At 43.7% G+C, this 25,419-nt stretch overlaps 1 protein-coding gene across 1 annotated transcript in view; it reads left to right on the top strand.

Annotated features, from left to right (window-relative positions):
* The window catches only part of OBSCN (obscurin, cytoskeletal calmodulin and titin-interacting RhoGEF), a 243,002-nt gene that overhangs the window by 23,039 nt on the left and 194,544 nt on the right, over positions 1-25,419 (top strand). The window contains exons 8-21 of the mRNA XM_087712229.1: positions 109-384; positions 1,522-1,803; positions 1,935-2,216; positions 2,343-2,624; positions 3,853-4,134; positions 4,813-5,094; positions 7,080-7,361; positions 8,332-8,613; positions 9,552-9,833; positions 13,599-13,880; positions 21,892-22,173; positions 22,340-22,621; positions 23,062-23,337; positions 23,858-24,133. Coding sequence (XP_087568355.1) covers positions 109-384; positions 1,522-1,803; positions 1,935-2,216; positions 2,343-2,624; positions 3,853-4,134; positions 4,813-5,094; positions 7,080-7,361; positions 8,332-8,613; positions 9,552-9,833; positions 13,599-13,880; positions 21,892-22,173; positions 22,340-22,621; positions 23,062-23,337; positions 23,858-24,133 — 3,930 coding nt within the window. The remainder of the gene's footprint in view (positions 1-108; positions 385-1,521; positions 1,804-1,934; positions 2,217-2,342; positions 2,625-3,852; positions 4,135-4,812; positions 5,095-7,079; positions 7,362-8,331; positions 8,614-9,551; positions 9,834-13,598; positions 13,881-21,891; positions 22,174-22,339; positions 22,622-23,061; positions 23,338-23,857; positions 24,134-25,419) is intronic.

The following is a 25,419-nucleotide window of genomic DNA, read 5'->3' as shown; positions in this document are numbered from 1 at the left end:
GTCTTGATTGAAACACTCAAGTGATTGATCTCCTCCGTGAGCAGAAGGTTGGACTGGAAGAAATCCAGGGTCTCTTCCAAATCTGTTTTCTGTTATTCCTTACTCCAGAGCCTGCAGAGGTCTTTTTCGACAAGGAGAAAGTCCAGAAAGAAATCAGAGCTATTCTTTCTGAAAACGCCTTTCTCAGCTGCGAAATAGCCCAGCCCGCAATGGAAGTGAGATGGTTCAAGGATGGGAAACTCATCATCCCAAGCAAGAAATTCAAGATTGAAACAGAAGGGAAATCTCGCTGGCTGATTATCCGACAAGTTGACAGGAAGGATGGAGGTCAATACACCTGTGAAGCAGATGGCCAGAAACTGGCCTTCAAAGTGATCGTAACAGGTAAAACCCTTGATTTTCCTGTGTTGCTGTTATTACAGGTAGTCCTGGACTTACAATAGTCCGTTCAGTGACCATTTGAGGTTGCAATATTACTTTAAAAAAAAGGGACTTATGACCATTTTTGACACTTATGACTGTCACAGCATCTCCATGGTCACATGATCAAAATTCAGGTGCTTGGTAGCTGACATATATTTATCACTTGGTAGCTGACATATATTTATCACCAGTTTCACATGATCCCCTTTTGTGACCTCCTGACAAGCAAAGTCAATGGGGGGGGGGAGTCAGATTCACTTAACAACTGCAGTGATTCACTTAACAACTGTGGGAAAAAAGGCCGTAAAATGGGGCCAAATTCACTTAAACTGTCTCACTTAGCAGCAAAAATGTTGGGCTCAATTATGGTTGTAAGTCTACCTGTACAGTTATTCAGAGGTTAAGGAGAATTTCAGCAAGATGACAAAAATACAGATGATTGTACAGGGCGGGGCATAACCTTTTCCTAGGGGGTCACAGCAAGATCGACAGCAGTTTACAACTTCCGCGACACCTCATTTTAAAGCCCATAAAAAACTGAATTGAATGAGCTATTAAATGTTAAATTTGTTTCGGTTGAAACTTTGAGAATGAATTTGGAAACTGTGTTGAAAAATCTGGAAAATCGAACGGAACTGTTTGAAGATTTGTTGTGTTCTTATCCACCTCGTTTGAATGCTGTTCGAAGGGCTAATGGTGGTCATACTGACTATTAAATCGTGTCAATAAACTCAGTTTTTGATGGGCTTTCGAATGGTGTATGAATTATTTGTGTTGTTATTACAAGTGTTGCTGTGACCCCCTAGGAAAAGGTTATGCCCCGCCCTGTATTTTACAAGTACAGACCCTAGGAAGTAAAAATTGTTTGGATTTTCCTAAATTTCATGATTTGAGATGTTCTTTTCATCAACAATCAGAAGCCAGGGTGGTATCTGCCAAAGTGGCAAACATCTAGATGTAGGATGACCTATCTTAGTTGGTATACAATCTATCGGTTGGATCTCCTTGAACCTCAGAATTTTAATTTTGAATAAAAATGATCAAATGTCCTAAAGAGAAAGTGAATTAAGATATTTTGTCCATTCCTTCCACTATTAGATAGAGAGGTTGAAGAGATATTTGTCAACCAGCAGAGGGTCCAGAAGGAGATAAGGACTGTGGCTTCAGAGAACATCTCTCTCGTTTGTGAGGTGGCCCAGACCAAGACAGATGTCAAGTGGTTCAAAGATGGGAAGCTGATCACCGACCCCAAGAAGTTCAAAATAGAAGAACAAGGTGGAGCCCGTCGTCTAGTTGTTCAACAGGTGGAGAAGAAAGATGCAGGTGAATATACCTGTGAAGCTGATGGCCAGAAGCTCACCTTCCAAGTCACAGTTGCAGGTACAACTACCTTTATATCTCCCATTGAGTTAAAAGTGGTCAAAGCAATCCAGTTTTAGTTGAATGTTAAGAAGATCACTCAGAAGCTCTAATGTGACTAAATGTGTCCTGTTTTCTGCTGCTACTCCTAGATGAAAAGACTAAGGAAGTCTTTGTCAACCAGAAGAAGATCCAGAAGGACATAAGGACTGTGGCTTCAGAGAACATCTCTCTCGTTTGTGAGGTGGCCCAGACCAAGACAGATGTCAAGTGGTTCAAAGATGGGAAGCTGATCACTGACACCAAGAAGTTCAAAATAGAAGAACAAGGTGGATCCCGTTGTCTGGTTGTTCAAGAGGTGGAGAAGAAAGATGCAGGTGAATATACCTGCGAAGCTGATGGCCAGAAGCTCACCTTCCAAGTCACAGTTGCAGGTACCTTTATATTCTCCACATTTCTCATATAGTTAAAAGTGGTTTTATTTTTGGTTGATTGTTAAGAAGACCACTCAGAAGCTCTAATGTGAATAAATGTGACTTGTCTTCTGCTTCTATTCCTAGATGAAAAAATTAAAGAAGTCTTTGTCAACAAGGAGAAGGTACAGAAGGACATCAAGGCTGTAGCTTCAGACAACATCTCTCTCAGTTGTGAAGTGGCCCAGGCCAAGACAGAAGTCAAATGGTTCAAGGATGGAAAATTGATCACCTCCAACAAAAAATTCAAGGTAGAAGCAGAAGACAGATCCCATCATCTGGTTGTCCAGCAGGTGGAGAAGAAAGATGCAGGTGAATACACCTGTGAAGCAGATGGCCAGATGCTGAACTTCCAAGTAACCGTAACAGGTAGGGAAAAAAATCCTTAGTCTTTTCCTTCATCATTGGATTGCAAATCTTTCTATGATGACAGAAATTAATAGATACTTTGATATTTTGATCTATCACAGGTAGATATGCTTCTGGGTCCAATTGAAGGTGCTGGCTGTCTCCTTCAAAACCTACATGGCTTAAAGCCAGGTTATCTGAATGACCATATTTTCCCAGTGACATCTACCAGACATCAACCACCAGAGCAGGGAGGCAGGGGAAATTATAGTTCCTCTCTCTTAAGAAGGTCCATCTAGTGGGACCCAGGCCTTCTCCATGATGGCTCCCTCCCTGTTATTTGAAGGGCCATCTTTATTCACTTTTATTTACCTGACCCACCAGAGCAAGGAGACAGGAGACAACTTGCAGAGATAAGATTGGCCACCACCTTGAGCATCTTCTGAAAGGCATTTAAGACATGGTTTGGCCAATGGGCCTAGGAATCTCAGGATGATGTGGTTGGTTTGATTGTTGTCACCAGAGGGGTGGGGGTTTATTGATTTCTGTACCGGGCTTACACGAGTGGTGGACCACATAAAATTAAAAAATTAAAAATTAAATCAACCATTATTTGGCAAATCCATGTCCACCAATTGTTCCTTCCTGGATCTGGCCAACATATCTTGAAATGATTCAGATTCGGATCTGCTTGTTTGCTATGTCCTGCAATGAGAAAATGAAGTTTATTTCTCCAGAAAAATGGTCCAGCTAGCTCCAAATCATGTATGGTTGGGTTACTCAAGAGAAAATACATTGAGGTTCAAGAAAGCCACACTTAATTAGAGCAAACATTAATTATAAATAATGTTTATAACCCGTTCTTAGGGGTTAGATAAGTTTCACCTGAGATGGAATGGGACCACGGTCCAGATATTGAAGTTACATCATCATCAGAGGAAGGTTTGGGAGGAGGAGGACTGTGGGGTTCTTGGTGCCCTCTGAGCTTGGTTATCCAACTAGGTAACATTACCAGTGCTAGAAGGGATAGGTGTTTGCAGAGAAGAATAAGGGGAGAAGAAGGAGGGAGAGGATGAGGAGGACTGTGGGAACCTTGGTACAAATTAAGAGAAGGTTGAGATATTGATTATGTGGGATACACCCTTGAGTGTTTCTGAAGAGCATATGTTTAGTAGTTAATGGAAACTATCAACTGCCACCAGAAAGAAGCAGTTAATGAAAATTTCTGCCTCTCTCCTTCCCTCATCAGATAAAGAAGTTCAGGAGGTGTTTAGCAACAAGGAGAAGATCCAGAAGGACTTCAAGGCTGTGACTTCAGAGGATGTCTCTCTCAGCTGTGAGGTGGCCCATGCCAAGACAGAAGTCAAATGGTTCAAGGATGGGAAACTAATTACCTCCAACAAGAAATTCAAGATGGAAGCAGAAGGCAAATCCCGGAGTCTGATTGTTCAACAGGTGGAGAAGAAAGATGGCGGTGAATACACCTGCGAAGCTGAAGGCCAGAAGCTCACTTTCAAAGTCACTGTAACAGGTAGGAGAAGATGCTGCCTTTCGTTTTATTTCTTATCCTGTTTCAGGATACAAACGTAATCAGGGTGTAACCACATTAAAATGGGTTTTTTGGATTGGAGAAACTGTATCAAAGTTTTTTTTATTATTGATTTCAGCCACTGTCATTTAAAAATGACTACTATATAAATTGATCTTCTTGAAACTCTGAATGTCAGAACCTCTCCATTAGGTAATTAGGAAAGAAGACCACAAGACTCCATGAATAGAAATCAAGTGTACTTTTACTAATTATAAATGATTAAAGGCATAGCGAAGCGAAGTCTGATTATTTAGGCACAAAAGCGATTGATATATAGAATAGCCCATTCCCCACCCCTTGGCATCACAGTTACAGTCCAATCATAATTCTCCCAAGTGTCAGGTGTGAGATAACTTCAAAAGGCATGGAATGTCGGTGCCGTTAGTCCTGGCGGGAATCTCCTACGCACACGTAGTCCGACAGGCAGCTGAACTCCAGAACCTTCCTCCAGCACAATGAGTAACCCCTCCCAAATACCATGCCCTCCCTCCCCGTTTCATGGCAGCCGAAGCAACAGCAAAGCAGAGGCTGACACTGAACTTTAGACGTAAAGGAAAATGCCAAATTGACCTAAAGAGAAAGTGAATTAAGTGCTTTGTCAATTTCTTCCACCATTAGACAGAAAGGCTGAGGAGGTGTTTGCCAACAAGGAGAAGGTACAGAAGGACATTAGGGCTGTGGCTTCAGAGAATGTCTCTCTCAGCTGTGAGGTGGCCCAGGCCAAGACAGACGTCAAATGGTTCAAGGATGGAAAACTGATCACCTCCAGCAAGAAATTCAAGGTGGAAGCTGAAGGCAGATCCCGGCGTCTGGTTGTCCAACAGGTGGAGAAGAAAGATGCAGGTGAATACACCTGTGAAGCAGATGGTCAGAAACTCATCTTCAAAATTACAGTTGCAGGTACAAACACTTTTATATTTTCTACATTTTCTGATATAAGAAGATAAAACGGACCTAGGAATTTTTTTTTTAGTTGATCATCTCTCAGAGGCTTCATTGGAATGTAGCCCTAGAGTTACGAGCACTATTTGGGCCAGAATTTCCATTTCCAAGGGGGTTGTTAGATCAGACATGCTCAGCTTTACACATTTTTTGCAGCCATTTGTAAGCAAATCACCACAGTTTTTAAATGAATCACGTGGTCATTAAGCAAATCCATTTTCTCCCGTTAACTTTACTGGTCAGAAGCCAGCTGGGAAGGTCACAAATGGTGATCACATGACCCCAAAGTGCTGCAACCATCACTAATAAATGCCAGTTGCCAAGAGCCTGAATTTTGTTCATCTGATCGTGGTTTTGCTGCAGTAGTCATAAGTGCGAGGATTGGTTGCAAATCACTTTTTTTCAGTGATAGAATATGGTGGCTAAAAAAATGGATGTAAATCTAGGATCACTGGTAATTGGAAATCTGTTTTGACACAATGCCTCAATATTAAGCAAAAATTGAGTGGTTACTGCAATAAGCATTCTTGTTTAATCTTGTAAGCAACACTTTAATTTTTTTTTGTTTGGTTTTTATTGGTCAAGGTTGAGAAACTGAACTGGCGTTAATCAAGAAGGCAAAAATCTACATGCAGGATGATTATTTTATAGGTGTTGGGTTGTGCAGGTAGTCCTCAACTTACAACCATTCATTTACTGACTATTGAAAGTTACAACAGCCCTGAAAAAGTGAATTACAACTGTTTTTCACGCTTATGGTGATTGCAGCATTCCCATGGGCACATGATCAAAATTCAGCTTTGCAACTGACTCATATTTATGAAGGTTGCAGTGTCCCAGAGTCACATGATCACTTTTTGTGAACTTCTGACAAGCAAAGTCAATGGGAAGCCAGATTCACTTTACAACCGTGTGACTCACATAACAACTGCAATGATTTACTTAACAAAGGTCGTAAGGAAAGTCATAAAATGGGGCAAAACTTACTTAACAAATGTCTCACTTACCAACATAAATTATGGGCTCAATTATGGTTGTGAGTCAATAACTACCTGTATTTACTGCAGAAACTGCCATGATTCACTTAACAACCATGGCAAGAATGATCATTAAGAGCCGAGGTGGCGCAGTGGTTAGGGTGCAGTACTGCAGGCCACTTCAGCTGACTGTTATCTGCAGTTCAGCGGTTCTAATCTCACTGGCTCAAGGTTGACTCAGCCTTCCATCCTTCCGAGGTGGGTGAAATGAGGACCCAGACTGTGGGGGCAATATGCTGACTCTGTAAACCGCTTAGAGAGGGCTGAAAGCCCTATGAAGCGGTATATGTCTAACTGCTATTGCTATCATAAAATGGGGCAAATTCACTCAGAATCTGTCCTGCTTAGCAATGGAAATTTTGGCCTCAATAAGTAGAGAACTATCTGTGTAGACTATCCAGTATAGGTTTTCCTGACAGTCATCACTTTAGCAATTGGAGAAATGATAAATTACTCTAGAAAGTGAGTGAATGCATATTATCCTCTCCTTCCAGAGAAGCTGCAACAAGAAGAAAGTCCAGAAGGATATCAGGATTAGACAGTAGAGTAGAGTAGAGTAGAGTAGAACAGAACAGAACAAGTTGGAAGGAACCTTGGAGGTCTTCTAGTCTAACCCCATGCTCAAGCAACAGAAACTTTCCTTAGATCTAATCATAAGTACCGTTTTTTTAAACCTTTAAAAGTAATGTTTTAATTTTTTTGTTTTGGTCTTAGTCAAGATCCAAATGCTGAAGTGGCATTTGCCAATGAGGTAAACATCTAGGTATAGGATGACTTATCTTAGATGGCATAGAATATGTAGGTAGGACCTTCTTGAAGCTCAGAACTTTAGCTGTAAAGGAAAATGTCTAAATGTCCTAAAGAGAAAGTGAATTAAGATGTTTTGAACCTTCCTTTAACCATTAGATAGAGACGCTGAAGAGATGTTTACCAACAAGGAGAAGGTCCAGACGGATATCAAGGTTGTAGCTTCAGAGAATGTTTGTTTCAGCTGCGAGGTGGCCCAGGCCAAGACAGACGTCAAGTGGTTCAAGGATGGGAAACTGATCACCTCTAGCAAGAAATTCAAGCTAGAAAAAGATGGTAAATCCCGGTGCCTGGTTATACAACAGGTGGAGAAGAAAGATGCAGGTGAATACACCTGTGAAGCTGATGGCGAGAAACTGAACTTCAAAGTCACAGTTGCAGGTATAAACATTTCAATTTCTTCCATAAATTCCTCCCATGTATAGAGATAAAGATGACCAAAGTATTATTATTTTTTATTGATCATTCACGTGTGTGTTTCTGTAAACAGATTTTCCTTCTGCAAGGATGTACAGGTAGTCCTTGACTTACATTCATTTAGTGACTATTAAAAGTTAGAACGACACTAAAAAATGCCTGTTTTTACAACCATTGTGGCATTCCCATGATCACGTGATCAAAATTCAGATGCTTGGCAACTGATTCATATTTATGAGAGTTGTAGTGTCCCAGAGTCATATGATCCCCTTTTGCAATCTTTGGACCAGCAAAATTAATGGGGAAGCCAGAATCACTTAACAACTATGTTACTAACTGAACAACTGCAATGATTCACTTAACAACTGTGCAAGAAAGCTGTAAAATGGGATAAAATTCACATAACTGTCTCACTGGGCAACAGAAATTTTGGGCTCAATTGTGTGTGTAAGTCAAGGACTACCTGTATTTCTGTTTTATTCTTTCTATTGCATGTAGGTGGACATCTGTTCAGAATTTGAACACAACTGACAGATGGGTAGCCCTAAAAATCATTAGAGCAAAAGCTGAATGAGGATTCTGTTAACTTCTAAATCCTACTTTAAATTTCTTTGATGGCTTTGCCATGTTTTCTATATCATGCTCCAGTAATTGGTCAACAAGGAGAAGATCAAGAAGACCTCAATGTTAGATTTAATACTTGGAGCAATAATTAAATATGATTACTTTAAGCTTTAATAGTGTTTTTTTTGTCTTGGTCAAGTTTTGGAAGCCAATGAGACAAACATTCAGATATACAGTGACATATATTAGATGGTATAGAATATGTAAGCTGGACTTCTTGAAGCTCAGAATTTTAGCTGTAAATGAATATGACAAAATGTCCTAAAGAGAAAGTGAATTACAAAGCTTTCTCCATTCCTTCCACCATTAGATAGAGAAGCTGAGGAGATGTTTACCAACAGGGAGAAGGTCCAGAAAGACATCAAGGCTGTGGCCTCAGAGAATGTCTCTCTCAGCTGTGAGGTGGCCGAGGCCAAGACAGACGTCAAGTGGTTCAAGGATGGAAAACTGATAACCTCCAGCAAGAAATTCAAGGTGGAAACTGAAGGCAGATCCCGGTGCCTGGTTATACAACAGGTGGAGAAGAAAGATGCAGGTGAATATACCTGCGAAGCTGATGGCCAGAAGCTCACCATCAAAGTCACAGTTGCAGGTGCGAACACCATTATATTTTCCTTTACATCTTCCTAAATGTGAAGATAGGGGGTCAAAAAAATCTTCTTTTTACTGATTGTTTCATTGACCTCTAATAGATTAGCTTAAAGTTAGGTCAATGCAAAGATTTGTTTTTAAAAAGACTTTTAAACATCATAGTGTTATAGATCTATTATGCATAGTACATGTAGCTGGGAGTCTAGCAGAAGTTGAACCCAGCAGCACAATTCAATAATGTTGGACCCGGAAAAAAAATATATAGCTGAATAAGCTGAACTGTACCTGGACTATACCTTGATTGCTTGAAAATAATATTTTAATGAAGGAGAAAACATCTCTCCCACTAAAACTGACAGGGAAAGCAAAATCCCAGTCCCTTGTAGCCCTGATGGTGTTATGTAGTTGGGTTATGAAATAGCAATAGCAGTTAGACTTATATACCGCTTCATAGGGCTTTCAGCCCTCTCTAAGCGGTTTACAGAGTCAGCATATCGCCCCCAACAACAATCCGGGTCCTCATTTTACCCACCTCGGAAGGATGGAAGGCTGAGTCAACCCTAGCCGGTGAGATTTGAACCGCTGAACTGCTGATCTAGCAGTAGCCTGCAGTGCTGCATTTAACCACTGCGCCACCTTGAAATGTTTGCAAACAAACCACCAAGCTCAGAGAGAGCACCCAATGCCCCAGTCTTCTTCCTCCTGCTGCTCTCTGCAAACCCCACTTCCTTCTAGCACTGATGATGTTACTTAGATGGGTAATAAAACGTTTGCAAGAAAGCCACCAAACTCAGAGAGCACCAAGGACCCCACAGAGGACGATGTGTAGAAAGAATAGATGGGATTTGCATCTTCTAATGGTCATGATTTTAGTCATTAAGAGAAATGATCTGGAAGAGAAAGTGAATGAGCCTGTATTGGTTGTCCTTTCACGACTAGATAAAGAAGCTGAAGAGATGTTTACCAACAAGGAGAAGATTCAAGAGGACATCAAGACTGTTCCTTCAGAAACTGTCTCTCTCAGCTGTGAGGTAGCCCAGGCCAAAACAGAAGTCAAATGGTTCAAGGATGGGAAACCGATCACTACCAGCAAGAAAGTCAAGGTAGAAACAGACGGTAGATCCCGGCGTCTGGTCGTTCAACAGGTGGAGAAGAAAGATGCCGGTGAATACACCTGTGAAGCTGATGGCCAGAAAGTTAACTTCAAAGTCACGGTTGCAGGTAGGAAAAGATTTGTCAGATGCCGTCTCACAGCTGCTCTTCGTAACCATTCAGTGTCAGTTGCCAAGAACTCAAGGACGGAGCAGGATGGGAGGGGGGAGGCTTCACGGGAAACGAAATTTCACTGTCTGTCCAAGATGAGCTTCAAGGTCGGCCAGCTGGGAACTGAACACAGCTGCATACCAAAGCTACCGTTTAGAAGTGGCCGTTGTGAAAACATCTAATTTTAATTAATTAGACATGGGGGCCCCCCGATGGGAGGCAACAAAAAGAGATAAAAGTTAGACTTGGTGATTTTGATGCATAGGTTTCAGTTCTAGCTACGCGCTACTGTAATTCACTTGATCTTTAGTAAACTATAACTTTCCCAATACATGGAGTTAAGGATTGTTCTTTCTTAGAGGCTCAAGTTGAGGCAAATCTGAGAAGAATTTTTGTAGGTCAGGTTTGGACTGTGGCTTTGTAACTGGACAATCAACGTTGTAAGTCAAGAACTACCTAGATCCAATTTTTTTAAAATCCACAAATATTCCTGGGATTTCCTTGAGCTTGGAAATGAGCTTGGTGGTTTTCTTGATGATATTTCATTGCCCAACTAAGTAACATAATCTGTGCTAATCAATCATCAGTGGATTCATAAACAACATTTACACACTATTACATAATGTTACATAAACATTTTAGTATTTTTAGTATTTAGTATTTATTAACATTTGTATGCCGCCCTTTTCCCCAAGGGGACTCAGGGCGGCTCACAGTTCAAGGGGATGGGGAGACAAACCGAGTTACATATAGGACAATACATCATTAAAAGCACAACATTCATACAATTCGGGTACGGTGAAGGTCTTTAGCCCCAGGCCTGTCGGGACAGCCAGGTTTTAAGGGCTTTGCGGAAGGCCTGGAGGGTGGTGAGGGTACGAATCTCCACGGGGAGTTCGTTCCATAGGGTCGGAGCTGCCACAGAGAAGGCTCTCCTCCGGGTAGTTGCCAGTCGACATTGACTGGCTGATGGAACACACTATTCAAAAAAGACAATAGAAAAGCTGAGAAGGAAAGAGAAAAAACCAGAATGCATCTCCTCTAGCACATGACATCCAGATAAGGAAGGATTAATACCAGACAAAAGATTAATCAAAAAATAATACTCTAACCAAAGAGAAAATCATACACACCCCAAATTTTTGTATTGTTATGTCTCGTCTTTTTTATCCCCCTGTCTGTACCTCCTTCCCTGATTGAATTGTGAGCCGCCCTGAGTCCCCTTCGGGGAAAAGGGCGGCATATAAATGTAATCAATCAATCAATCAATCAATCAATATACACTACTGTATATAAAAAGGGAGCAAACCTCACTCTCTTCAAGCACTGATGATGTTGCGTAGCTGGGTCATGAAACATCTGCAAGAAAACAGTTAAGGTCAGAGAGCTCCAAGGACTCCACATTTTTCACATTTTAGAAGTAATCTATAGTATATTTAGGTATTTCATTTCCAAGCACTTCAGCCATGGCTGTTTTTAATTATTTAATTATTTGTGCTAGCCCAATTATTTATGCTAGCCCAAGATCTATTTATTTATTTAGCATATGCATCTACGGAAGTCATACGATTACTGATATAAAGGAAAAAGATGTCCTACGGATTTTACTCTGCTAGTCGATTGCTGACGATAGGGGTTGACGCTCATCTCTATTTCAAGGGCATTCAACCACTGATCTCCAAAGACATTTTTTTCCCCATTTTTTAAAAAATATATCATTTTATTTATAATTTTTATTGGACAGACATAGGTGCTTAATGAACAGTGTATTTTAGTTATATGCAGTACTAATAACAATACTACTACTACTACATTATTTAGATCAGGGGTAGTCAACCTTTTTATAACTACCGCCCACTTTTGTGTCTCTGTTAGTAGTAAAATTTTCTAACCGCCCACCGGTTCCACAGTAATTGGTGATTTATAAAGTAGGGAAGTAACTTTACTTTATAAAATTTATAAAGCATAGTTACAGCAAACCCCTACCGCCCACCAGGAAAGCTGGAACGCCCACTAGTGGGCGGTAGGGACCAGGTTGACTACCACTGATTTAGGTATACTAAATAATGGTAATAATCTTTCAACTTCTAACATTTACGTATACATAGTAATTATACTATATTATATAATGTAGCAGTATACATAATAATATTTTTCCAATTTCTAATTTCTCTCTCTATTTTCTAACCCTTAATAAAACAAATCCCATGTTAAGACGTATTCTGTATCTATCCATCATCTCTTGCTCTTTTTAGTATTTCAACTCTTATTGACTTTTTGACAAATCTCCCATGTTCCTCCCTTGGGATCTTGTATCCCCTTACATCACTCATATTTAGTCTAAGTATTTCATGTGCCTCCACATCTACCTCTCGCTGTCGAATCTCCAGAGCACCCATCAATAATTCTTTCATCCCTTCTGGGAGATCTTTCTCTTTGTCCTATTATATTTTGAACTCTTAAAGAGTAAGCTACCTGTTCAATTTTAAGACTTTTTACTATCTCTTCCATACCTTTATTGGCTTGTGTCATTTGTTGATTTATCTCTATTTTTTCCTCTGTTCCTTCTAATTTCTCCTCTATTTTCTGGATTTTTTGTTCATTTTTCATTGCTGAGGGTTTCCTAGTCTCACATCTGTATCATGCATCAGTTTCTTCGTCTCCCTACGGTTCCTTGTCATAGGTTCTGAATACATAGAAGAATCAATAGTTTTCTTTTGAGGTGTATTTGTTTTCCCTGTTGTAACATTTTACTTTAATTTAATGGGCTACCCAATAATCCACTAAAATCCCAATGTCTCAATTGCCCAGCACAACAAAAAGCCAATATCAGAAGAATTTGCTCACTTCGGAACTGTTCCTTAGAATGTACAATATTTATAGTCCTCAAAATCTGCCAATTTGCTCCCTCTAAGTTCACTGAATTTGTAAGGAAGAACTTGTATGATGTTCTATAAAACAGTATTCATAATCCAGAATGGCCCACTGAATTTCCCCGTGTCTCACTAATCCACAGAATCAAATGTTCAGTTTCAAGGGCAGTTGAAGTTCCTATTGTTTATAATCCACACTACTTTGAAGATCTCCAAAAGGCTCACCAGTTACTCCCAAGCAGCCAGAAAGCAAATAGATACAGAACAAAAAACAAAAAGTCAGCCTTCCAGTTGTTGTTTGCTTTTCACTTTGTTTCACTTCTTCTTATCAGTCCTGGCTTCCTGTCAAGGAGTTTCGCAACCTTGTAGTAGTATAGTATCTTTTTTCACCAGTAGGTGGCATTCCAGCTCATCCCAGCTCCCTATGGTCACGTGATTCAAATTAGGGTACTTGGCATCTGGCGTGAATTTAGAAGAGTCGCAGTATCGTGAGAACCTGTGATCATCATTTGTATTCTTTCCAATTGACTTTTGACAAGCAAACCTATTGATTCACTTAATGAATACATGGTTTACTTAATAGCAGGGATTTGCTTAACAACCATGGCAAAAAAGATCAGGCACAAGTCACTGAACAAACCTTTCTTAAAAATAGAAATTCTGGTTCCAATTATGATTGTAAGTTGAGGCCTAGCTGTATGTACTTTATAAAAAACCTGAAGAGGAATGATAAGGTAATTTCCCTTATGGAGGATGTGATCTACTGTCCTATGATTCCAGAAAAGATGATTACAATTTAAAACAAAGGTTAAAAAGTTGATTTTTGATTGTCTTCTTCAATCAAACTCAGATGCAAAAGCTAAGGAGATGTTTACCAACAAGGAGAAGATCCAGAAGGATATCAAGGTTGTAGCTTCAGAGAATGTCTCTCTCTGCTGCGAGGTGGCCCAGGCCAAGACAGATGTCAAGTGGTTCAAGGATGGGAAACTGATCACCTCTAGCAAGAAATTCAAGGTGGAAGCTGAAGGCAGATCCCGGCGTCTGGTTGTCCAACAGGTGGAGAAGAAAGATGGTGGTGAATACACCTGTGAAGCTGATGGCCAGAAACTCACCTTCAAAGTTTCAGTTGCAGGTACAACCAGCTTTATATTCTCTACATCTCTCATATAGAGCAATAAAAGTGGTCAGACCAATCCATTTTTGGTTGATCGACCAGAGCAGCTCTCAGAAGTGTAAAAGAACGCCTTCAAGTTGTGTCAATGATAAAGTTTACTTTGGCCAACAGTTTTAGATAGAACAACTATAATACTATTATCCATGTTCTATGTAGTTGGAAATATGGCTGTATTTCAACACCGCCTCTGAAATTGATGAGCATTAGACATCATTTGATTTGATTTGATTGATTTTATTATATTTATATGCCGCCCTTTTCCCCCGAAGGGGACTCAGGGCGGCTCACAATTCAAATCAGGGAAGGTGGGTACAGACAGAAAACAAAAGACAAAACATAACAATACATAATTTAAAAACACACAACAGTCATACCATTCGAGACGGGGGCAACAGCTCTTTAGCCCCAGGCCTGTTGGAACAGCCAGGTTTTAAGGGCTTTGTGGAAGGCCTGGAGGGTGGTGAGGGTTCAAATCTCCATGGGGAGCTCGTTCCAAAGGGTCGGAGCAGCCACAGAGAAGGCTCTCCTCCGAGTAGTCGCCAGTCGGCACTGGCCGGCAGATGGAATTCGGAGGAGGCCTAATCTGTGGGATCTAATCGGTCTAATGGAGGTGATTGGCAGCAGGCGGTCTCTCAAGTACCCAGGTGCAATACATGTTCTATGTAGTTGGAAATATGTTTACTGATGTTTTTACATCAGTAAAAACATGAAAACCAGAGCTATATAAGGATGCTGGTTACCTTTTATGTAGTATTTTGAAAATCTGGATTGATTTGGCTGAAGGCTTAGAACGACCGTTGACTTACCTGAACGATCCTTCTATGTGCGCTGCGAGGGGAATCCAAGTACGGGTTAACTTTATCCATTAGCCTAGAGGCTGAGTTATGCAAATTGCTGGCCACGCCTCCTCAGCCGGCTTGAAAGAAGCAAAATAAGTCTAGAAGTCAAGGTAAGTCAGAATGTCATAGGAAAACATGGAAGTCCAGGCCCAGAACAGCCGAAGCCGAGGGCGGGTTTGGATTCCCCTCGCAGTGCACATAGAAGGACCGTTCAGGTAAGTCAACAGTCGTTCTCCTGTGTGCTGCTTGGGGCATCCAAGCATGGGACATGCCAAAGCAATAGACTTCAGGGGTGGGAGTGAGGCTGGTCTGGTCCCATAGCTGAAGAAGCTACCCTTTGCAGCACGCGCCGTCCAAAGGATGCCCCAGCCGAGGCATAAACGTCCACCTTGTACTGACGGATAAAGGGTGACAGCGATGACGAGGTCGCTGCCCTGCAGATGTCTTCCACCGAGGCCTGCATTGCCCAGGCCGCCTTCGTGTCCGCACTCCTGGTAGAATGGGGAGTGATACGACTGGGAACTGGTCGGGACTGGCAGTCATAGGCTAGGGCAATACACGCCTTCAACCAGCGGCCGATGCGATGATGCCTTGTGGCCCATGGTGGTAGGTTGGAAGGACACAAACAGGGCCTCCATCCTTCTGAACGACGCAGTGCGTCTTACATAGCGGTGAAGTGAACGACGAACCAATGCCGTTCTTGGGGGTGAGATGGCAGCAGACAGAAATTTGGGAGAGTGATTTCTTGGGACCTGTGGAACCATGAGTTGACTTTCGGAATAAAGGTCGGGTCCAAAAGTAATATGACCTTGCTCAGATGGAAGATGCAGAGGTCATCTTGGACGGAGAGTGCCGCCAACTCGGACACACGCCGGGCTGATGTAACGGCTACCAAAAAGACAGTGTTAAGAGCCAGTAACCTGAGGGAGATGATGCGAATAGGCTCAAATGGAACCACCGTAGGGCATTTAGTACTAGGGAGAGATCCCAGGTGGGATAGCGATGAACGATAAGCGGGCTAAGGTTTGCCGCTCCCTTCAGGAAGGCCCACACCCCTGGGTGTTGAGCTAGGGGTTGGTCTTGCCCACTGCCAATTATGGTGGACATAGCCGCAATTTGATGGTGGAGGGTGTTAGGTGTTAGTCCTTTGTCCATGTCCATCTGTAGGAAGTCCAATACCTGTGGTATGGTCACCCCGGTTGGGTCCTCACCCGTTGCCTGACACCATCTGCAGAATGCTCACCAGGTAGCCTCGTAAATGCGGGTTGTTGACAGGCAGCAAGCCGCCTGGATCGTGGAGATGACCTTATCAGAGAAATGGTGCTGACTCAAGATTGCCCGCTCACGTGCCACATGGCTAACTGTAACAGCTGTGGATTCGGGTGGATGAGAGCTCCTTGCAATAGGGATATCGGTGTGACCAGCAGCATTTCCGCCTGCTCTGTCAGAATCTTCTGGATGACCATCAGCACAATTGGCAGAGGTGGGAAAGCATAAAGGAGACCCACCGGCCAAGGGCTTCGGAGAGCGTCAGTGCCTTCCACTCCTGGTACCTGGAACATGGTATAATAATGCGGCAGGTGTGCGTTGTCGGGTTGGGCAAACAGGTCCACCTGCGGGTGGCTGAAGCGGCGGGAAAGTTCTAGGAACAGGACTGGGTGCAAGCGCCACTCCGCCTGATCCACCGTGGCCCTGTCAGCCAGTCTTGGACGTTCACAGTGCCCAATATGTGTTCCGCTTTCGGACTGACAACAGATGGTTCTCCACCCAGTGGTATAGGTGTTCTGCTTCCATCATCAGGGCTTTGGATCTCGTGCCCCCTTGGCGGTTGACATGCAGTTTGGAGGCCACGTTGTTGGTGAGTATCAGTACATGGTTGGAGGTGACCATGTCTCGAAACTCGTGGAGGGCTGGGCGGATGTCCTGTAGCTCCAGCCAATTGATGCTGTTGTTCAGCTCCTGGACAGTCCAATGACCCTGCGCCACTCAATTCAGGATGTGGACCCCCCCATCCAAATTGGTTCACATCCATTGTAACCACAATCCGCTCCGGTTCCTTGAAAAGGCATCCCTTGAGGATGCAGGGCGACAGCCACCAACAGAGCGATAGGGACATCTTGGTCGGTAAGCAAGCCCTGGTCAGAGAGGGAGTGGTGTGAGTCCTTTGGAATGGGAGTAGATACCACTGCAGTGGTCATACGTGGAACCCTGCCCAAGGTACAACATCTATGCAAGATATCATCTTCCCTAGAAGTTGGGACGATACCGCAAGGGAAGGTGACCTCTGCTTGAGCACTTGACTCACCAGGGATTGCAGGCTCTGCTGTCTCTCCCTCGAGAGAGAAACTACACAAGTCTCCAAATTGATGATTGTCCCGAGATGTAGCAGGGATGTGGTCGGGTGCAGGTGGCTCTTTGGAAAGTTCAGCACGAATCCGTGATCCTGTAGGGCGTCAATTGTCAGCTGTAAGTCGCGATAAGCCTGGTTCCAGGAAGACGATAAGATTAAGATGTTGTCGAGATAACAACTGACTCTTATGGGAACTGACCTCAGTGAGGCTGTGACCACCGCTAGCACTTTGGTGAAGTCCGCGGGGCTGATGATAGGCCGAATGATAAGGCGCAGTACTGGAAATGATGCCCCGCGAAGTGGAAGCGCAGAAACACTTGGGCCGGATGCATTGGAACATGCAAGTAGGCCTCCTTGATGTCGATGGAGGTGAGGAGATGGGCTTGGCGAATGCTCACCAGAATACTCTTGAGTGATGGCATTTTGAATTTTTGGTATTTGAGGTAGAAACTGAGCTGTTTCAAGTCTAGGATGGCTCCCGAGGCCTTGGGAACTAGGAAGAGTATGTAGTAGAAACCTAGACCCTCCTGTCCCCTTGGTACCTGTTCTATTGCTCTGATGGAAATGAGATGCTGGATTTCTGTGTCCATCAGGCACCGCTTTACCTGGCACCTGGGTACCGGACATTTGATGAAATGTCTCGGGGGAATGGCCGGGAACCCCAGTGTGAGGCCCAGCCTCACAGTCTGAAGAGCCCAGGCGTCGGAGGTTGTGGCTTCCCATTGGTGAACAAAGGTAGTTAAGCGCCCACCAATAGGGCCAACCTCTAGCGAGTCACCGGTACCTACGAAAGGACCAATTGTTGGTGTCATAAAAGGGCCGTCGGGCCTGTGCCTGTTGTTGGTGCTGGTTGCTACCTCTGTCCCTAGTATTGGACCTGTCCTGAAACTTGTCCTGGGACTGGGAAAAAGATCTATTAGATAGGGGGGTGTAGGGGAGGTATGAGCACCCCGACTCCCCAAAACAAAAGGGCTGCCTTCGAGGATATGGTTGTTGCATCTGATCTGTGCGCCTAGCAGTCGAAGGCAGCACCTTTCACTTGTCCCTCATCTCAATCAGTATAGGATCCAGCACTCCACCAAATAGGGAACCGCCCTTGAAGGGGGTGGAGGCAAGGTGCAATTTGGATCATACGTCCGCCTGCCAATGATGTAGCTATAACAGGCGACAAGAAGCTATGTTAGTTGCCACAGCTCGGGATGCGAACTTGGCCGGATTGAGTGTGGCATTCGAGGAGAATTCCAAAGCCGCCACCAGTTTAACCACATCCTGATGAAGGCGCAAATCCTCTGGACCTAACCTCTCCTGTAGCTATCTTAGCCAAACTAAGGAAGTTCTATTGAAGAATGAGGCCGCCATAGCGGCACGTAATGCCCAGGCAACCGTCTGGTGCGTTTTGCAAATAACGAGCTCCGCCTTGCGGTCATCCGCTTTCAATCCCTCTGAAATCTCAGATGGAATAAGGGCAGGTGAAGCCAAGGCCGCTATCAGTGGGTCAACAGTGGGAAACTGTAAAATGGCGTCCAATTCCGGGGTGGAAGCATAAAGCTTTCTACCGCCATTGCTGTGGGGCGAAACTGCGGTGGGCTGGGCCAACTGTTTCTGGATTATGTCCAGAAACAATTTGGGTGATGGAATAGCCTCCTGTTCTTGTACCTGTTTAACGAACAAGCGCTCTGTGGGATCAAGGCCCATGTCGGTGCTGGCCTGGGTGGTTGCTCCCCCCCAAATTGGAGGTGGCCTTGGCTTTGTAAAGAAGAGATTTGAATAGGGCTGGTTTGAAGAGGCCCGAGAAGGGAACATTATCCTGAACCAGCCCTTCATCATCCGATAATTCCAAATCCAAAATCTCACCTTCCTCCCCTAAAACAGACCCTTCACTTTAGATAGAAGGCAAGGGAGGGGGGGCATCCTGAGAGGTGACTAAATCCCTGGCAGGATTCATATTTCTAGGACGTTGTAACTCTGCATCCACTCCCCTAGATATGGCAGTGGCAATCATGTCCCTGAGCCCAGGGGAGAGATCAAACTCTGGGGTATCCTCCGTTCTGCTGCCAGCAGCCGTGGGAGTAAAGGTGGCTGAAGCCCCTAAATGGGAAGGGGTCTGATCTGAGCCAGGCCCTGCAGTTGTAACATCTTGAGAGAGGGGAAGGTCTGGGGACAAACCTTGAATTCCAGGTAGATTGGAGGTAGAAAGCCCTTCAGGCAATAGGGTGGGAGGGGGTCTGGGAGTTGAGGGATCCCTAGGACCATTCTTGGACTTGGCAGGAGTCAAGGACCTGGACCTGGCAGGAGCTGCTGAGGTGGCCCAGGTTCTGAGGCTGGTGGCCCTGGTGGAAGCCCTACCCACTCCAGATGAGGCCCCAGTGGCATCGGAGGACAACTGAGGAGAGGTGGAGGCCCCAGCACTGCCCCCGGTAATAGAACAATCCGCCATGTAAGCTGAGTTGAAAGGTCCCAAGCTCACGTTCACTGAATGCCAAATGTCGATCGCAATCGAAACAGGAGGCTGTTAGGGATCAAACTTGTGCTCCAATAGAATGGTGGCGAACCGACCTCCGTGGAGTAATGAATCTGGTGATTCTACGTCACTGCGGGCGGGAAACTGAAGCCATGCCCAGCAGGACTGGTTGTCTGGTGTGAAAAAGGGCTCCAAAATGGATGCCGCAACCCAAAATAGACGCCATGAGCAACAGCGAAGGCGGAAGATTCAAATCACTGAGGTACAAAGGCCGTCGCCAGAATGAAAAACGCCTGCCTCAATTCTTGCCAGCGACCACAGCCACGGCCTCCAGAGGCTCCGATGGGATGTCCGGGCTCCACACTTCGTTGAGCAACCTTGAGGGGGGGGGCAGCAGGCAGTGGTGAGAGCGGCCAGCGTGGGGCAGCGAACCGATCCCCAACCGCGACAAGACAACATGAAGGCGGCGAACCGACCTTCCCACAGTAAACAACACCGCATCCCTGCCTTCAACAAGAAGGTTCCCTGACTCCGCAGGCTCCGGGAACGCCAAAATCCATTCGTCACTGTAACCGAGGAGAAATGAACCCCTTGCAGAGATATTTACCCTGAAGGGAACTCAATCTGGTGAAGTGGAATCCAAGCTGAAATAATAATGATGAATTGGTCAAGCCCTTCATGGTAGTGGATCTGAGTACTTGAGAGACCGCCTCCTGCCAATTACCTCCTTGCGACCGATTAGATCGCATAGATTGGGCCTCCTCCGAATTCCATCTGCCAGTCAGTGTCGACTGGCAACTTCACGGAGGAAAGCCTTTTCAGTTGCAGCTCCGACCCTTTGGAACGATCTCCCCGTGGAGATTCGTACCCTCACCACCGTCCAGGCCTTCCGCACAGCCCTTAAGACCTGGCTAGCTCGTCAGGCCTGGGGATAAGATCACAACCTGCCCCCTCCCGAATATTGAATGAATGTTGTCTACTATTTTATTCTTATGTATTGTTTTATGTTTATTGTTTCGTATTTCCCCCTCCCTTATTTTATGTAAGCCGCCCTGAGTCCCCTCAGGGAAAAGGGCGGCCTATAAGTATTAATAAAATACTAAATACTAAAAAAAGTAACCAAGCTGAATTAATAATGATGAATTTGTGAAATAATAATGATGAATTTGTGAAATAATAATGATGAATTTGTGAAATAATAATGATGAATTTGTGAAATAATAATGATGAATTTGTGAAATAATAATGATGAATTTGTGAAATAATAATGATGAATTTGTGAAATAATAATGAATTTGTCTAGTAACCTAGAGAGAATTATTTTGCGTCTCTTTAGGCTGGACTGAGTTAAAAAACTGAACCAGTCCAGTCAGAGGAGGCGTGGCCAGCAATTTGCATAACTCAGTCTCTAGGCTAATGGACAAAGTTAACCCATGCTTGGATTCCCCAAGCAGCGCACAGGAGAACTTCAGGAGTTTGGCAAGAAAAGAACAACCATATGGAGGATAACAGAATAACAAGATTGGAAGGGAACTTGGAGGTCCAAACCCTTGCTCAAACAAGAAAGCCTGTACTATTTAAGATAAACGGTTGTCCAGTCTCTTCTTAAAAACCAACAGCAACTTCTGGAGGGAAGTTGTTCCACTGATTAATTGTTCTCACTATCCCAAAGGTGTTTTTTCAAGAGGCAACTGGACTTTCTGGTTTTTCTTTTTCTTTGAAGACGTTTTGCTTCTCATCCAAGAAGTTTTTCAGCTCTCGCTATCTCCTTCAGTGTTCTCACTGTAAGGAAATTTCTCCTTAGTTCTAGTTTAGTTCCCTCCTTGATTAGTTTCCACGCATTGCTTCTTGTTCTGCCTTCAGGGGCCTTGGATAACAGGTTGACTCTCTCTTCTTTGTGGCAACCCCTGAGATATTGGAAGATGGTTATCAATCATCACAAAGATGATTGATAACCATATCATCTTTGTTGCTCTTCTCTACACTCTTTCTAGGATCTCAACTTCTTGTTTACATCATGGTGACCAAAACTGGATGCAGTATCCCCAAGGGTGGCCTTACCAATGCATTATAAAGTGGTATTAACACTTTACGTGATCTTGATTCTATTCCTCTGTTGATGCAGCCTAGAACTGTGTTGGCTTTTTGGCAGCTGTAGCACACTGTGAGCTCATATATAGGTGATTGTCACTTAATGAGGATGACCAAGATATGAGGATGGTCATATCTTATGAAGCATGAATGTGTAGATGACATCTCCTTTTTGAAGCCCATTACTTCAAATGTTAAATGTGTCTTGTTCTCTCTTCCCACATCTAGATGAAAAAGTTAAGGAAGTGTTTGTCAACAAAGAGAAGGTCCAGAAAGATATCAAGGCTGTGTCTTCAGAAAATGTCTCTCTCAGTTGCGAGGTGGCTCAGTCCAAGGCAGAAGTGAAATGGTTCAAGGATGGGAAACTGATCACTGTGAGCAAGAAATTCAAAATAGAAGCACAAGGTGGATCCCGTTGTCTCATTGTGCAACAGGTGGAGAAGAAAGATGCAGGTGAATACACCTGCGAAGCTGAAGGCCAGAAACTAACTTTCAAAATCACAGTTGCAGGTAAAATGCCCTTATATTACACATATATTACTCTATCTCTCTATTTATTTATCCATCCATCCATCCATCCATCCATCCATCCATCCATCCATCCATCCCTCTCTCTGCCAAAATATCCTAAAGAGAAAGTGAATTAAGAAGCTTTCTCCATTCCTTCCACCATTAGATAGAGAAGCTGAGGAGATATTTACCAACAAGGAGAAGGTCCAGAAGGACATCAAGGCTGTGGCCTCAGAGAATGTTTCCCTCAGCTGTGAGGTGGCCCAGGCCAAGACAGACATCAAGTGGTTCAAGGATGGGAAACTTATCACTGCCAGTAAGAAATTCAAGGTGGAAGCAGAAGGCAAATCCCGGCGTCTGGTTGTTCAACAGCTGGAGAAGAAAGATGCAGGCGAATACACCTGTGAAGCTGATGGCCAGAAGCTCACTTTCAAAGTCACTGTAACAGGTAACAACATACATATTTTTTTTCTTTATTTTTAGTTATATTGCAGGATATAAGCAGTATGGATTCTTTGTATGTTGACAAGTATAAATAGATGATTGATAGACAGATGGATATATGATAGATATAAATATATACTGATTGCAAAAAAAATGTGGCAATTATACTTTTTTGGGGACACACTATGAATTTGAAATAGCTCAAAGATTTTGATTGAATCGTTCTGTACTTTCTAGAAACAGAGAATGAGCTCCTATTATATTTCTTTTATCAAAGAGTCCCAGGTAGCTAAAAATTCCAGGTTATGTACAAATTTAGGGGGAAAAACGAGTCAAACAAAATTAGCAAAAGATCCTAATTCCACAGAAGAACAGCTCTGTATTTAGTAATTACTGCTATTTTCTTTGTTTGCTTTTTAAAATCCTGCTATGATTATGGTCCAGAAGCCGAGGAGATGTTTGCCAACAAGGAGATGTTCGAGAAGGACCTCAAAGTTCTGGCTTCAGAAACAGTCTCTCTCACCTGTGAGGTGGCCCAAGCCAAGACAGACGTCAAATGGTTCAAGGATGGGAAATTGATCACCTCCAACAAGAAATTCAAGGTGGAAGCTGAAGGCAGATCCCGGCGTCTGGTTGTCCAACAGGTGGAGAAGAAAGATGCTGGTGAATACACCTGTGAAGCTGGAAAACAGAAGTTGACCTACAAAATTTTTGTTGAAGGTGAGAATAACAAACATGTAGAATGAATCAATATCGTAAAGTTTATCCAATTAGAAAGGCTGAATCTCTTTGCGATCTGTGTTGATCGTCTTGGTTGCTATTTGGGCATTCTTGAAACCTTTCTCCCTCTCTCTATCCCAGGTGAGTAGAGTGGAAATTATGTAGAAACAATTATGAAGTGGATGGGTAGGTGGGTGGACAGTCAGATACTTAGAAACATAGATGATACAGACAAAAAAAAAGACAGATAGACATAGAGGTGAATGAATATGATGTGCGAATATTTTTTGAGAGCAAGAAAAAGAGGGGGAGAGAGAAGGATGGATGGATGAGATGATGAATGGACAGGTACATAGATAGATAGACGCAGAGAGACAGAGAGATGGGCAGATAAACATAGATGGAGTTGAATGGATGAGATGATAAAGGAATGGATAGATAGGTAAGTAGAGACTGAAATAAGTTAAAGAGATTAACTTGTTATGCAAGTTGACAACATCTCTTTTCTTCCACATCACAGAAGCTCCTGAAGTCTTTACCAATAAGGACAAAATAAAGGAGGAAGTCAAGGCCGTCCTGAAGGAGAATGCCATTTTGACCTGCCAGGTGGCCACTTCGGACACTCAAGTGAAATGGTACAAAGATGGACAACCCATCCTCATCAGTAAAAACATTAAGATGGAGTCAGATGGAACCACCCGCAAATTGTATCTGGAGCAAGTGGCGACCAAGGACGTCGGACAGTATACCTGTGAAGCAGGTGGTCAGAAAGTGACCTTCAAAGTGGAAGTAACAGGTGAGATCTCTTCTCCTTTTCTAATAGTGTGTTGCAGTTGCTAAAAAGGCCACTGTAGTCCCAGGTTGCATCATCAGAAAGATAGTTTGAAGATCATGTGAGGGAATAGTATAGGTAATCCCCCCGCGTACGACCACAATTGAACCCGAAATGTATGTTGTTAAGTGAGACATTTGTTAAGTGAGTTGCCAAGCCTCTGAATTTTGACCATGGGGATGCTGCAAGGGCTGTGTGAAAAACAGCCACTTTTTCTCTGTGCTGTTGTAACTTCGAATGGTCACTAAATGAAAGTCAAGAATTACCTATGTGTCTAACCTATTAGAGAAAAGGACTAGGACTGACATGATAGCAGCCTTCCAATATTTGAGGGGCTGCCGCAAAGTAGAGGGTGTGTGTGTGTGTGTGTGTTTGTGTGTGTGTGTGTGTGTGTGTGTCAATCTATTCTTCAAAGCACCTGAAGGCAAAACAAAAGCAATAAATGAGATTTAAGATTAAGATTTAAGATTTAAGATTTAGTTTATTTGTATGCCGCCCTTCTCCAGGAGGGACTCAGGGTGGCGAACAACTCAAAAGGGGAAAAGGGGATACAAACACAATACACATAATTAAAATACACAAAAGTCATACAGCCATACAAGTCGAGAGGGGAGGGGAACTCATCAACCCCAGGCCTGCCGGCACAGCCAGGTTTTGACGGCTTTTCGGAAGGCCTGGAGAGAGGTGAGGGTCCGGATCTCCACGGGGAGTTCATTCCAAAGGGCCGGAGCTGCTACAGAGAAGGCCCTCCCCCGGGTGGTAGCCAGGTGGCATTGGCTGGTGGACGGAACCCGGAGGAGGCCGACCCTGTGAGATCTAATGGGTCTTTGGGAGGTAATTGGCAGCAGGCGGTCTCTCAAGTACCCAGGTCCAACACCATGAAGGGCTTTATAAGTTACGACTAGCACTTTGAAACGTATCCGGAGACCGATCGGTAGCCAGTGCAGCTCGCGGAGGATAGGTGTGACGTGGGTGTACCTGGGTGCACCCACAATCGCTCGCGCGGCTGCATTCTGGACGAGTTGTAGTCTCCGAATACTCTTCAAAGGCTGCCCCATGGGAACTAATGAAGGAGAGAAGCAACCTGGAATTAAGGAGGAATTTCCAAATAGTGAGAACAATTAATCAGAGGAACGACGCCTCCAGAGGCTATGGGTGCTCCATCACTGGGTGTTTTCAAGAAGGGATTGGACAGCATTTGTGGTATAGGACTGTGGGGGCATGCAGCACCCTCTCTGTGGGCATGTGAG

The sequence above is a fragment of the Thamnophis sirtalis genome, unplaced genomic scaffold (assembly GCF_051295495.1).
Source record: "Thamnophis sirtalis isolate CommonGarterSnake01/CBP01778 unplaced genomic scaffold, rThaSir2_p1.2 scaffold_4, whole genome shotgun sequence".
Lineage (NCBI taxonomy): Eukaryota > Metazoa > Chordata > Lepidosauria > Squamata > Natricidae > Thamnophis > Thamnophis sirtalis.
The sequence above is the reverse complement of the archived record's forward strand: the minus strand, read 5'-3'. Positions and strand labels throughout refer to the sequence as shown.